The sequence below is a fragment of the Ochlerotatus camptorhynchus genome, unplaced genomic scaffold, assembly GCF_037179485.1.
Source record: "Ochlerotatus camptorhynchus isolate MF236.1 unplaced genomic scaffold, CSIRO-AGI_Acam_v1.1 ptg000613l, whole genome shotgun sequence".
In the NCBI taxonomy this organism is placed as follows: Eukaryota; Metazoa; Arthropoda; class Insecta; order Diptera; family Culicidae; genus Ochlerotatus; species Ochlerotatus camptorhynchus.
In genome coordinates this window covers 44,921-59,563 of record NW_027041092.1, presented here as the reverse complement: position 1 = coordinate 59,563, position 14,643 = coordinate 44,921, and the positions used below count along the sequence as shown (strand labels likewise).

Below are 14,643 nucleotides of genomic sequence, written 5' to 3'. Positions count from 1 at the left end.
GTTGGATGCTGAACATGATGAGAAGCTTCCTCTCGGAGCGAACGATTCAGGTATCCGTTGGGGGAGCATATGTCTCGCCAGTATCCGTTGGAAAACGGAGCTCCGCAGGGCTCTGTCCTGTCAGTGACGCTGTTCCTCATCGCGATGCAGCCCATCTTCCGAGTAGTGCCAAACGGAGTCTTCATTCTTTTGTACGCGGACGATTTCCTCTTAGCAGTGCGAGGTGCTAAAACTGAAGGCTTACACCGAAAACTACAGGCCGCCGTCAAAGCCATCAACAAATGGACGAAAAGCGTTGGTTTCACTGTGTTGGCAACAAAGTCACATGTCTTCTACTGCAGTCCGAATGCACGACGGGATCCCGTGCCGGATATCTCTATCGAGGGAACTCCCGTGCCGAAGACCAACCGGCTGAGGATTTTAGGTGTAGCCATGGACCGAACGTTAACCTTCAAACCTCACTGCAATATGGTATGAAAGCATGCGAATCTCGGATTTTACAGATGATCGGTGCAAAACTTCCACGTGGCAATCGGACTTCTCTGCTGCAAGTTGGGTCAGCCATAGTTACTGCGAAGCTGCTCTACGGGATTGGACTTGTTAGTCGAGGAGGGCCAGCAACCTTGCAGACTCTCGCTCCTGCCTACAACAAAATGGTTCGCTTCGCTTCCGGAGCATTCGTGACGAACCCGATAAACTCGGTGATGGCCGAAGCTGGGACTCTACCCTTCGAACTGCTAACAGCACCGACCACAGTACGCATTGCCATCCGAATGCTCGCAAAGAATCCAAACAGCAGCACCCTACCTCTGATTACAAGCGCTTCAAATCGCCTCCAAGAATTAACCGGTTCAACGCTTCCTGCTGTCGGTTCACTCGTGAGGCAGAGCAATCGCTTGTGGCACGCACGAAAACTGACGATAGTGTGGGATGTGAAAAGAAGCATACGCGCTGGAGACCCACCGGAGAAAGTTCGTCCAGTTGTTCGACAATTACTGGAGACCCGCTTCCGTAGTTCAACCATCGTCTACACGGACGGCTCCAAGTGTGAAGACACGGTAGGAGCTGCATTCTTCAACGAAGGGCTATCTAGGACCTACAGTCTTCCGAAGGAATGTAGTGTTTTCTCTGCGGAGGCCTACGCTATTAAAATGGCCGCCACCATCCCTAATGTTCAAAATGAGTTGGTTATTCTCACGGACTCCGCAAGCTGCCTACTGGCTTTGGAGGCTGGAACTTCCCGGCACCCTTGGGTGCAGGAAGTAGAGAGAATCGTGCAAAGCAAAATCATCCGTTTCTGCTGGATCCCTGGACACGCCGGCATCAGGGGAAAACTCTGAAGCTGACTGACTAGCCAATGAGGCTAGAAGACAACCAGCCATCGACGTACCGATTCCAAGCGAGGATGCGATAAAAGCGGTGAAACATGCGATACGTGGTCAGTGGAGTAGGCAGTGGTTTAGCACAACAGAATCGAAGCTGAGGGAGGTTAAATTCGACACGCACAGATGGACAGAACGAGGAAGTTCAGCCAACCAGCGTATGCTTACACGTCTGAGAATCGGCCATACGCGACTAACCCACACGTTTCTTCTGAAGAAGGAAGCCCCACCGGTGTGTGAATATTGTGGCACGGTGTTGGATGTAAAGCACATCATTCTCGAGTGCAGAAAATACGACGAAGAGAGAAGGGAAAATGACATCAGCACCAGTCTACGTGAAGCTCTGGACAACACGGAAGAAAGAACAACACAAATGCTTAATTTCCGGATTTGCACAAAAAGCTCTAGAATAACAAATTACAAGAACTTTAGAATAACAAATTGCACAGGTGAAAGAAAGATTAAGCAACACGAAGTAGAAGACTAGAATAACAAATTAAAAGAACTGTATAATAGCAAATTACACAGGTAAAGATGGTAGAAAGATGAAGCAATTCGTGAAGAAAAGCGAAGTAGGAGAGTAGTATGAAGTGAAGCAAAGAAGAAAAGAAGAGAGAAGCAACAGAATTATAGCACTTACACTAACAAAAACACTTGCACAATACACCAAACAACAAATCGAACGGGCATGAATGCATCGCGGAGATGTAAAATGTCCTTAATAAACAAAAAAAAAACCATCCTGGACAACGACCTGCAGGAAGCGCAGTACAATATCTTGAGTCCGAACACTCCCACCCGGTTGAGTCGGTCCGACATCTACATCAGCAACATGGCCCACATCTGACAACGGCTCGGACCACTATCCGTAAAACTTTAAATGTTACTTGGGTTGTGTATCTTCGTCGATACTTAGATATGGCGGACCAGCCTGGATTACAGCGTTGAAAACCAACCGAAAGTTGAAGAGAACGTTCAGGGTGATGGCCATGGGAGTTGTGAGTGCGTACAGAACCATCTCGCCATTGCTGGAATGATTTCCATCGGTATCACCTTGGTGGAAGGCGTTGAGTGCTGCAAGCGAAAATGAACCAAAGGAATACGTAACGTAGTGAGAACTGAGTCGATGATCAGATTGCAGCAGAAAAACAAAAGATGGCTCATAGGTTAATACCGAATCTCTGATTTTCGTAAAAATCCCTTCCGCAAATCAATCGCTACTTAGAGAAATTATTTCCAATTTCAGGCATCCTTGCAACCCATTTCGTTCTGATAGTACAACTTTCAACGGTTGAATTACCATTTCACAGCACCTGTCGCTACCTGTATTAACGCCAGTGACTGATTGTCGATTCAACTGTAATTGTTTAAGACAGCACACAGCTGTCGACCCTACTGCTCCATTCTCAAGCTGCCTTATACAGCCTTTGCAGTGATAGATCGGCTTGCTGATCTGCTGGGTGGGCGGGGGCAGGCGAGGAGAGCTCAACAATCCGATTCGATCGCAGGAACCCGGTGGCATTTCAGCGACCGTAAGTCCCAAGTTCAAGTTGAAGACTAGCAATCAATAAGCTGCTGCCAGCCTGATGATAGAAACAAGGAGAAAATTACGGTCATTTTCTGCTGCCTGCTAATCAGAACACGTGGGAGGGACGACAAGAGTTTACTCAGCAAAACAAACGGACAAACAGAAGCAGAGCCGCCCCGCCACCCCGTCACCACCGTTGACGTAGGTGCCTACCTAGCCGTCTGCGAGGAGCGAAATCAAAAGTGAATGGGAGCAGTAATAATAAAAAGAACCACGACACGACACAACCAGAGCAAGCCAGGGAACTGCGCCTCTGCGAGGGAGATTGTCTTTGGCGAACCCGAAAGGGAGAACAAATTACGTGATTTACCGGCTTGCTTTGTTTGCGGCGAGGAGAGGTCTAATTCGCGGTCGGTGGCTGCGGCAGCCAAGTTAAATCAGTAGGCGCAGGGCAATTTGTCTAATTTAGACAGGACGCGTGTTCCGCCCCCCTTTGGGAACCGTGCTCGTCTCTTTGTGTCTTTGTTGATCGGTTTGGTGATGGGACAAAGGGCTTTAAAATTGATGATCCATTTTTGTTATTGCCTCAATCACAACGGCCAATCATCCGTTTCAGTTCATTAATTTTGCTTTATAAATTCAAGGTAATTTGAAATAAGGAGGAAAAGGAGCCCGACAAGGCAATTTTTGACCGTTCGGACCTCACCGGTCGGTCGGTCGGTGGATGGAAGGATGGACGACTGCACTGATTAATTGACCGATCCTGACAATCAAAGTGACGTGAGGATGACGTAGCAAGAAATCGAAAGGCGCCTCGGATGAGTGAGTGCGAGGTCCCGATTAAACTGCTGTATAATGATTCAATCACACTTACGTGAACTTTTGCAATCGGCTTTTGCGCGCAACGAGATAAATATGAAGGAAATTTGTAAATTACGGTATCAATTTTCTCATAATTTTCGAACCCGTTAAACAATTCCCATCACAACCAAACGTCCCACGATCCAATCTTTCCTAGTTGATTCAAATAAATCCCATTATCTGTTCCATCGCCCAACGTGCCACTCATGCATTTTTACGATATTGTCCAACACCCTTCAATTAATTAGCTATTCCTTTTACTCTTCAGCACCCAACCCCTAATCCCCCCTAATGGTGGACAAAGAAAGAAGGAGTGCACTAGAGTACGATCGCTTATCGCTCCACTGCCGTCAGTGGCTTCCTTACGAAGGGCTCCCGGTCTTGTAGAGACACGATCGGGTGACAACACACACACACACGAACGACGCTGCCCTGTCAACGGTTTGATAAATCTGTCTTGCTGCTGCTGCTGCCGTTGAATCCGGGCAGGGAAATCGTGGAATGAATAATTAAATCCCACAATCCAATAGTGTTCAGGCCTACGAAGTGCCTGCATTTCGAACGATCGGTGAAGCGTGTGCCAAGTCTTGTCAGCACGTTGTTTGAGAAGGCTATTAAAATTGTAGTTTTCAACCCAAAGTGTCATTTGGAGGAGATTAGCTGGTGCGCGATTTCCCTAAAACGATCATTTGGATGTCTTGTTTCGTCGAATTCGAATGATGATGTGTGGTAGGTGGTGAACGTGTCGGTTTTATCACATCGATAGACGTTTCTTATCTTCAAATCGCGTTGTTTCACCTTCGCATGGTACAAAGCAACCGCCGGTGCGAGTGCCGAAGATGTGTTTTACAAGTGATTTCCTGGGCAGTAGCTACATTTACGTGGAAGGAGGTTTGACTTGGAGACTTTTATTTTGAAGATAATTACATTTACATCTGACGTGCTTCCTAAGTTAAAATTTTGGTTTTATGAGGGTTCTGTAGACCATGATTTAGGCTTCTAGAAGGCTTTAAAACCCTGATGAAGCTTGGAATGTTACTTAGGTTGTCAGACAGACATCGACAGTGCGGAATTGTCATCCGATTTCACCTTACCCTAATAACACGCTTGTTGCAAATCGGTTGTAGTAGCTTCTATACGACTTAGTGTAGTCGTAAACAAGATACTTCAACTTTTCGCGATGAAAATGTGCTACTCGGGTATTCAGATGTGACCGCAGTAAATTGACCACTCAGTATTCTTTCCCGCTCATCTAGCGTACGAGTTGCCAAAAAGGGTGCTGGTTTCGTTCCATTCGTCACCGTCGCAAGCTCGTACTTTCTAACCTCTTCGTTTGTCGCTAACCGCCATAAAGTGCTTTGCTGTGAAAAATCCGTTGGGTTCATATTAATCTGCTGCATTCGCTACCAGCATCACCTGACGGGTACGACTGCGGAGAACTATTGTACGAAGATTTGGCTGGATGACTGCCCCTACCAGTAGTGTATTGTTGAGGGAGATCCCACTCGACGTTTTGCTCGAGGCATCGAAGACAACCCTCACTTTGTAACGGGTCAGCCATGCAGTCTTCCCGTTTTTCTAAGTAAAGGTGGTTTAAGCGCCACTCCCAAAGGAGACCACTTACCAGGAATAGGGCTGCTCGACCATATGAGACCTATCAGAGGAAGGCTCTGATTTTCCCAAATTTTGGACGGGAAGAAAGTTGGCTGACTGAAATGGTTCGAGAGCAAAAACATGCAACGAACCCCAAAATGTAACTACCAGGAGCGTGTGATCAACTATCGGCCAGTAACAAGTTTGACTAGCACGGTGTTTCTCATCACAGGTAAACCGTCTCGTTTTCCCTCGGACCAAAATGTATGAAATTAGAGAGTTGCTCGGTTGGATTCGGAGCCAACCTTCCCAGAAAAAAAAATAGCAAGTAAATTATCAGCTAACGAAAACCCAGCAACATGAATACCTCTTAAGACAGTTTCACCAGATGCTGGTGATGGACGCCGCTCGTTCGACGAATGAACGAACGGAGTGGCGGTGAACTCTGCTACTTCTGCGTTGTTCGACGGCGGAGACCGCAGGAAGTCTAGACGCGTGCTACGTGCATCGAATGAGCCGACTTATTCACCGACTCGTGATCTTACACGACGTGGTACGAGCGTCGGCAGTGCTGTGGTTGTGGGTAGTCGCAAGTAGTCGATAACTACTTAGCTCCAAACCGAAAAAAAATAGTTTCCAAAATAGGTGAAATCATCAATCCAATAAAAAAAGTATAGACGTTTTAATGAAAGCAATATCTTACCGAAAAAGTTAGATACTTAAAATACATTGCACTTGCGCCCCCGATTCACAAATCTCTGATCAGGGGTTGAAACTGTTGACGATTTTTACGACACTCGCTGCGTTGTCATGCGCGCCAGTCTGTTTTTATTCGTACTGTCATGCTCTACCGTCGTCTCTCTCACCCAACACAAACGGTAGAATAACATTAGAGCAAAAAGAAAAGTATCAAATAACTATCATATGACATGCGTGATTTCGTTCTATTTCCTCAATTTGGTGTAAATTAAACCATTTATGATCAGAAATGTTATTACTAGGACATCATTGCTATTTCCAGAGTTCACACAAGCAAAACATCAGCAGCTTTTATTATGAGAAAAAACTAAAATACATATATTCGTGACGGTCTTCGGCGACAGTGTCGTATGACAGAGTCTATCATATGACATTTTTGTTTGGTACTGTACTATGATACTTTGGTTTGCAAGTGTCGTAGGCAAAGGCAGTCGATTATCACAGAAAATGTGTCGAGTACCGTGACCGCTTACAAGACTGTCTCTGATACACATGTTCAGGTAAAAATTGAAAAATCTCTAAATTTGAAATGGCTTGCGCCCTTGGTAAACATGTTCAGGGAAGAATTGACAAAAATTGTAACATTTGAAGTGGCTAGTGCCCTTGAAATAAACGAAAAGGAAAATATAAAAAATAAATGTTAAATTTTAAATGGCCCTGGTAGAAAAGATCAGAGAAACTTTTAAGAAATGTTAAATTTGAAATGATTTGCGCCTCTTGCGCACATTTTCAGGATGACAAAAAAATAATAAAAAACTTGAAATTTGAAATGACCTGCGCCTTTAAAAGTCATGTTCAGAAAAAAATTGAAAAATAATAAATTTGAAATTACTTGCGCCCCTGATATGCATGATCAGGGAAATAAAATCGATAAATTTTGACTCATCAAGTCATTAAGAACTGTTTTGAAGTGAGTCAGTACCTTTTAAAGTTCCAAAGACGAATAAAATCAGAATCATTCAGTTCTTTTAGAAGTGATTTTGAAGTGGTTCAGAGCTATCCGAAGTGATTTAAATATTTTCGTTGTGATTTTGTACTTTCCAAAGTGACACCGAACATTTCTACAGTGATTCAATAATTTCAGAAGGGATTCCGATTATTATTAAGTGATTCAGTACTTTTCGAAATGATTTCGATCGTTTGTGAAGAGATTTTGGACATTGAATAAAGCTGCAATTGTGGCAGTTGGAGTTGTAGAGAACGCTCTAGACAAAGCCATGATGTACATCCGTTGGAGATGGGTCAATTTTGTCTGAACTGATCTTACCCCTCCTTTCTGCCACCTCGCAAAACATCTAGGCCAATATTGGTCGCAAAACTGTTGTGTAAATCCATTTTATGTACTTAAGTTTTAGTCCCCAGGTTTTTCCAATGGTCGTTCTGCAGTGCACACTTAGAAATAACTAATTTTACACGTGATGTAATCCATCTTTGACACAAAGGATCAGACGTAAAAGTTCGTCACTCGACGAAAAGTACGTTTGATTGAGTTGAATTTCACGTCTGTTATGACTCTATTTTGTAACTGTTCGTTTTTCCCGGCAAGTTCAGTAGCAAGAGACCCCTCGAGCTGGGTCTCAGGATTGCTACTTGGTAATCACGAGGAACTTCGCGGACAAAATGTGCAGCGTACGGTCACCTGACTAGAAATACTGTGTAGTGTGAATTTATTGATTTAAAGATTTACTTTGACTTTTAGGGTTTTTATTTAACAAATTGGTGTGTTGCAACAACATGTTGGTGGGATTGGGTTACGTAGTCTATTTTTCTGTTTGTGGGTGTGGATAAAATTAACTTCGTTCTTCGGTACGTACCACTGCTTATTCTGGCGTCCTGCGAGCGCTCGTTGCTGCTGCTTCTGCTACTGCTGCTGACGACGAGCTGGCAAGCTGATTCCCAAAACAGTGGGTAATTACTGTTTAACCACACGATGGTTTGGCTGGGTTTGTCGATGGTATGTGACTGTGTAAGCCTTTCAGGCGTCCTCCCTCGTTGGCAGAGATTGACACGGCCCAGGACGATACCAGAGTAACCGTGTCAAGAGGGGGAAGGCTCCTTTACGTTTAGGGGTTTCGCCCCCGAACTTGAAAAGGCTCCTTACGTGCGGCTGACCCAGAGGATGGATTGGTCCTTTGCGGTTAGACGTAGCAAACCGAGGTCTACTACGCTGAATCGTGTGCACCTGGTCGAGCTTCTCGCCAGACAAAATGGCGACTTTCAGTCGAATTAACACAATACAAAAAGGTCCTGACGAATCCACCGTCTTCTCCCTTTTTTGCTGGATACCACTAACTTAGCAATGTGAAGGACACTTTAAAATATGGCTCTTGTGCACAGGAACGCCTGTAACTTTTCGAGCAATGTCGCTCCTCCCTATTCTCTTCAACCCCGTTGTAGCATCTTTGTTGCTATCTAAGAGGTTGGGGGGGGGGGGGGGGGGTTTGTTATCACCACCTTTGTTAATTTAGACCCACTTCGCCTGCTGGTCTACTCTTCTATCATTTAGTTGTTGTACCCACTGGCTTGCATGCGATTCACCCCACTTAATTTGTACAAAATTCAAATTCTACTAAACTATAACATTTTTAATAGACACTAGGAACATTTTTACTAACATTTACTAGCCCTACTTCTAACCCTAAATTTAATCCAACACCACTTAACTGTAGAGACGTGACTGTAAACAAAATAAAAGCACAAATAAAAAATACTAACAATTTGTAACAGTTGGTTACAATTTTCTTTCAAAATTGACGCTCGTAAATGTCAGTCTCAGAGCACCTAAATAGCATAGCATAGCATAAACCAGGTTGCACAATGTCGTAGGTGGTACGAGCTCTAAACTGTTGTTAAGATGGAGACCCACCTTCATCCGTTGCTGTTAGATAGTAATTTGTGATTAATTACTACCTCTTAGATAAAGGATGTGTCTCTCTCCAACAGACCAGAGCTGTCCTGGCCACGTCCTTGCATCTGGTGGGGAAAGGGGAGGAATGTTAGTCCGACACTTACTTAAGAGAGATGCAGAGAACTCTACGACCCCTCATAAGTGTCACGGGAAGGGTGGTTTTTTGTTAGTAGGGAGAGTAAGCCGTAGGATGCGCCCAGCCGGCGTTGCTGGCAATCGTTATATCAAGCATTTAATAAAAAGAAGCTGTAAGTAGTTTATCTGTCCGTTTTTGCTTCCCATTACCTAAACATATTATTCAATACAGTCTTCATATTTTGGAATTAAGAAACGTTATCAGCTCGATCCTGTTGCTCCTTTGCGCCTGAAAATGTTTGTTGATCCTAAACATATGCACAATCTATAGGAGGTTCTCATGTGTAAATGTTATTAATAGAATGTGGAATCGTATATTAGAATGAAGATTCGCCCTTGGCCTAACTTCCGCTGTCTGGCAGTGGAAGGCAGGCATTATGGATAAAATCTGCCTGCAATCATTTCTCATGAATGCAAGAAACTTGAACCCGGGAGTTAGAAGGTGACAGCTCTACCGCATCTAAAATAGCCCATTTTAAGACCGCAAGCATTCCGAAGCTATTTTCACACATGATAAGCTCCGCTCCAATACATTATCGATGCAAATATACACCATTAGTAAGTTTTGAAATGATCGTCTTGAATTAGATGGATATTTCCTATCGAGGACAGAGGAACGAAAAGGTACATAAACTTAGCTGAGCGTAACTACGCGTAGTCTAGAACAGTCGACACCACATGGAACGGATAAGAATTTGTACATTTTCACTTAATGCACTTTTCAACATCACTTCTGTACTTTCAAATTAACACTTTTTAAAAATGAAATTGTAAAATTATAACATTTACTCTAGAACGAAAACGACGCAGCAAAACAAAAAACAGTCTCAGAGCACCTAAATTTACATATTTTTTTCTAAGTGTGTTGCCAAAGGCCCTGCATGCTTTTTTGACTCTGAATTCAATTTAACTTGACTACTCACATCGGTCTAACAGCCAAACAAAACTCAAAAATTAAGACAGTAGATGTTCTGTTTGGATTAACTAAATGACCAACATGGTGAAACCAACGTTTAACTCCTCTAAGAGCGTTCTGAAATTAATGGATAAAGTGCTTATGTACTAACCAACTATCAGAATTATATAGTCGTCAACTAAACCATATGTAAGAAAGCCGCTGTTCTCTCAACAGCGTAGCTGCATCGAAATTCCACAATAGTGTTGTCATAACTCCTCCTTGAGGGCATCTATGGACACTCAATTTCAAAATATCTGCTTGGTGTGGAGAATAGATAGCGGTTCTTGATCATCTGGTAAATCCAATTGGTAATAGGGTTTTTTTGATTTAATTTCCGTTCTACTAAGCATAACCTGCACTTAACCTCTCTTTTTCGTACGGATATGAACCCAGTTGTTCCAAATTTATTTACCTTTCTAAACGTAGACTGTAGATGTCCAAGGAAGTGTGATTTTCGTTGTGTGGCAAGTGCCACTTTCACCACCTGTAGAGTACTGTGCATCATCGTGCAGCAGCGATAAAGTGCAAATATTTTGCAACATACCATATCAACTGGATAATACACTATTTGAAACCTCATTTTAAAGATCGTTATTTTGGGTGCGACTACTTAGTTCAAATTTTAGGAACACAGCACTGAGCGTCGGTATCCCTTTGGTCGTCACCAACGGGGGAGGAAAAACGTGTTGCTAACTGCTGAGCTGTTAAATGGCCGATCGCCTTGACTAAGGTGCGTTGTTGATGTTTGCTTAACCCTCTGCCGGCGTACTCCGGGAACTTTGAAGCTGACGGTGGGGTCAGAAATATCCACCAAAACACAACACGATAACACACTAGCAGAGACAATGGCACACAATTCTCACTTCTACGCTACGAAAAGCTAATGGAAAGGATTTTTGATTAATTACTATACTATACTATACTAATCTTAACAGGTATCATGTCACCTTAAGGACAACGCCACGGCGCGAGAACTACTTTGGGCCACTCCTGCCTCTTCCACGGATCAGTTCAAAGGGAACGAGACTAAGTTTGAAGATCCTCAGATTAACCGCGATTTTTAAATCGACGATCGAGCAACACAGCGCCTGTAAGCTGATAAGAGATGATCAAAGCGATCGCAAACGTGTGGGGAACTCATTTAATTTTACTTTGAGCATCCGTGTTACTGGTGAACTAAATGAATACCATGAACTCGAATCGGGTGAATATACACTAGCCATGTTCTTAAATGTATCTCTAGTGGTAATTAATTATTTAGGTAGTTCACAAATACTATTTGATATTGATGGATTAATACGACTAACAAAATATAATAGATAACGACACATATGCTCGTAACAACTTTTGTATATGGTATCTGGTAAATAGCACCGCTTACTCACGTTCAGAGCATCAATCAGCTCAACCTTCCGCATTTGACCTAGTTTCGAATTTTGAACTGTACGTGCATACTGCTCCTCGCAGCGTATTTCCTCTGGAAAGTGGTTGTTGGCAAGTCCCACTTCCTCGCTGGTCCAAAACTGTTCGACGAGTTTTTCCAGATTGTCTGAAAATGCCATATTACAGACCGCCCTTGTTGATCATTAAGTTTCAGTAACTTCTCCTGACACAACCCATTCAAATACCGTGTCCGTTAGAATGGAAATACCGTAACCCAATGACATTTCCTGTCCAGTCTTGAATAAGCTGAAGAAGTATAGCATTCCCAAGACCAGATCTATTGTGCTGGCCTTGAAGAAACTTGGGTCAGTCAAATCTATTCCTTTTGGAAATACCCATACTAAAGGAGTATACACCGATGTTGTAGGTAGATTAACGATTACTTTAACAATGGTAACACCAGAAAATTCAGGTATCGACCAAATAGTGAAACTCGTGACTTAATTGCCGCTTGCAGCCGCTGTGGTGCTATTGCTGTGCTGACACGTCCACTTTCTCTCTGCTATGAATTTTCAAGCGCTGACTCAATGTCTCCAATATGAAATTGCAAGTCAGTCCCATCTGTAAAAACCTGGAAATTAGAAAACAGCGTTCAAAGATTTTACAAGATTTCTGGTTTGACACTTATTTTAGAGGGACCAAATTAAAAATTAACGTACACTGTGATAGAATGTATCTATATTTTCCAAAAAATATTGGATAAAATTTCATGAAATTTTTATTTTATGGCCAACATCTGAGTGGGACTGACTTGCGATTACATTTAACGTCCAAGAGAAAAAATAACTGCAAGTAAGTCACAATTCCATGACGATGCTGCATAAGTTTAGCACAGTATTGAATAGCAGAAAGATACCCTGGTCCCATAGAACTTTATTGTATGTTTCTGGATTTGTTCCGCTGGTTCCATAGCAATGGCCGGAACATATTCCGGTGAGTATGGGTCTTCATCAGACCAGAGCCAAACGTGCCAAACCCACCATGCGATAAATCAATTCACATGAGCATTCAAAAATAAGATGAATAAGAGTCATGATGAGTGACCAGCACCATGTTAGCCACATCCGGACATGTTCCGGGCATTCCCGGAGAAGTGGTAAATCCTTTTTAAATCAAAATCTATCAAGCGATACATCAAATCACATGAGAATTCAAAGCCATATCCATTGGCGGTCAAACTGAGTATCGTAAGAACTACTATATATTGGCCACATCCGACCATGTTCTAGATACCCGACGTGGACAAAATCTGTCTTGAGACAAATCTCATGATGCGATGTGTTGTCTAACAATTTCAATTCTATAGAAGCAATCCTAAAAACATATCTGTGACGTTGTTTTATAGTTTACTAGCTGAGTATGCCCGCCCTTGCTCGGGATTCAATATTAGCTTGAGTTTATGCGCCAATTTAAAAAAAAATATATGCTGTATTGTACGTAGCCCCCACCCCCCATCTTCCCTAAGGGGCTACCCCTATGACCACCACATGCCAAATTTGGTTGCATTTGCTTGATTAGTTCTCGAGTTATGCAGAATTTTCTGTTTCATTTGTATGGGAGCCCCCCCTTAAAGAGGGGGAGGGGTTTCAAACAATCATAAGAACCATTCCCTGCCCCAAAAACCCCAGCACACAAATTTTCACACCGATCGGTTCAGTAGTTTCAGAGTCAATAAGGGTCAGACAGACAGAAATTCATTTTTATACAGGGGAATTTACGTATTCTCGTCAATCTAAGCAGTGTCCACACTTCTATTAGCATTTTCTCAGCGTCACGCACATATATGACGTGTCTGTTGGTTTACATTCATCTGCTGCTTGATTCTCTATCCATTTTAATCGACAGAATTCTTCAAAACTGTTTGAAAGCGTTTTTACAACGCTCCAAACTTCTCAGGTGAGTGTGACTATTGTCGGCAGCCTCGTTTTCTTCGGCAACCTTCCCATTAGAACTGCGTGTTAACCAGCTGTTCTATTATCGGCAACTTGAAATCAACCTCATTTTAGAGTACGTATGCTTCATTTGAAGAAAAATCTGCCATAACAGGACTGCTCAGACGTACACATACAATCAGATTGAAGCTGAAAGACTAAAGAATCGTTTGGATGCATTCAGGGAAGTGTGTTGATGGGAAAACATAGTGAAATTAACGTTTAAATTTTGGTTGCCGAAAACAGTCAATGGGTGCCGAAGCCGACATTTACCCCATATAGATTTAATAAAATCCTTTTTTTTTCTAATGGGACTGACTTGCGGTTACTTTTCGCTGTGGGGCAATTTGACTTGGTATTGTTTAACATTTTTTTTGGAACAAACCAACTTTTTTCAATAGCACATCTCAAAGAACATAGAAAGATAAACTGAATAATGATACTAACTTAAAATTGATAAAAATGCAGATGGGACTGACTAAAAGTAAATTGGTACGCCCCTCGCAAGCCGCTAGCACGCCTCTAATGTAGGGAAGCGAAAATCTTTGACAGTGGTTTGTTTACACTTCTATAGAGAACAACTGGTGCAAGTTTGATCGAAGTAGTCGATCGCCTTCATAAAAAAAAAAACGTCAAATGGAACAATTTTGTGCACAAGCACCTGGAAAATCCGAAGTGGTCCGGTTTCAAGCTGGCTACAGAGCTGAAGATGCCGAAAACAACAGAATGTCGAGTGCTCAAAACCTACAAGGAAATGAATCAAAACCCTGAGTGTGGAAAGGAATCAGCGGACTTACGAAAAAACTGGAACCAGGGATCGCCAGCTGCGCAGCAAGGTGTTGAGGTCAGGCTTCCAAATAGTACAGCCTCCTCGCGACAGTTAGTTTATACCTGAATTGACTGTTGCTTTGTGTGCTTTACTGCCGCTTGCTACCGTACGTTCAGATCTGAATTCGAAGTGTATTGGCAACAGCGCACGCACGAACGAATGAAAGTTGTATTAGAACAGTCGCATCTATACCCGCTTTGCTAAAATCATCGTGCTTGGAACGTAGTGAACCGAATGGGCTGTATTTATACAATTCTTTATGACCAGGTTCTCAATGTTTCTGTCGTCATAACAGCCTTCACAAATCGACGACATC

At 42.9% G+C, this 14,643-nt stretch overlaps 1 protein-coding gene across 1 annotated transcript in view; it reads right to left on the bottom strand.

Annotated features, from left to right (window-relative positions):
* Positions 1 to 2,265: 2,265 nt before the first annotated feature.
* Positions 2,266 to 14,643, bottom strand: part of LOC135714112 (uncharacterized) — a 30,207-nt gene continuing 17,829 nt past the window's right edge. The window contains exon 8 of the mRNA XM_065237384.1: positions 2,266 to 2,456. Within this exon, the coding sequence (XP_065093456.1) occupies positions 2,266 to 2,456 (191 nt within the window). The remainder of the gene's footprint in view (positions 2,457 to 14,643) is intronic.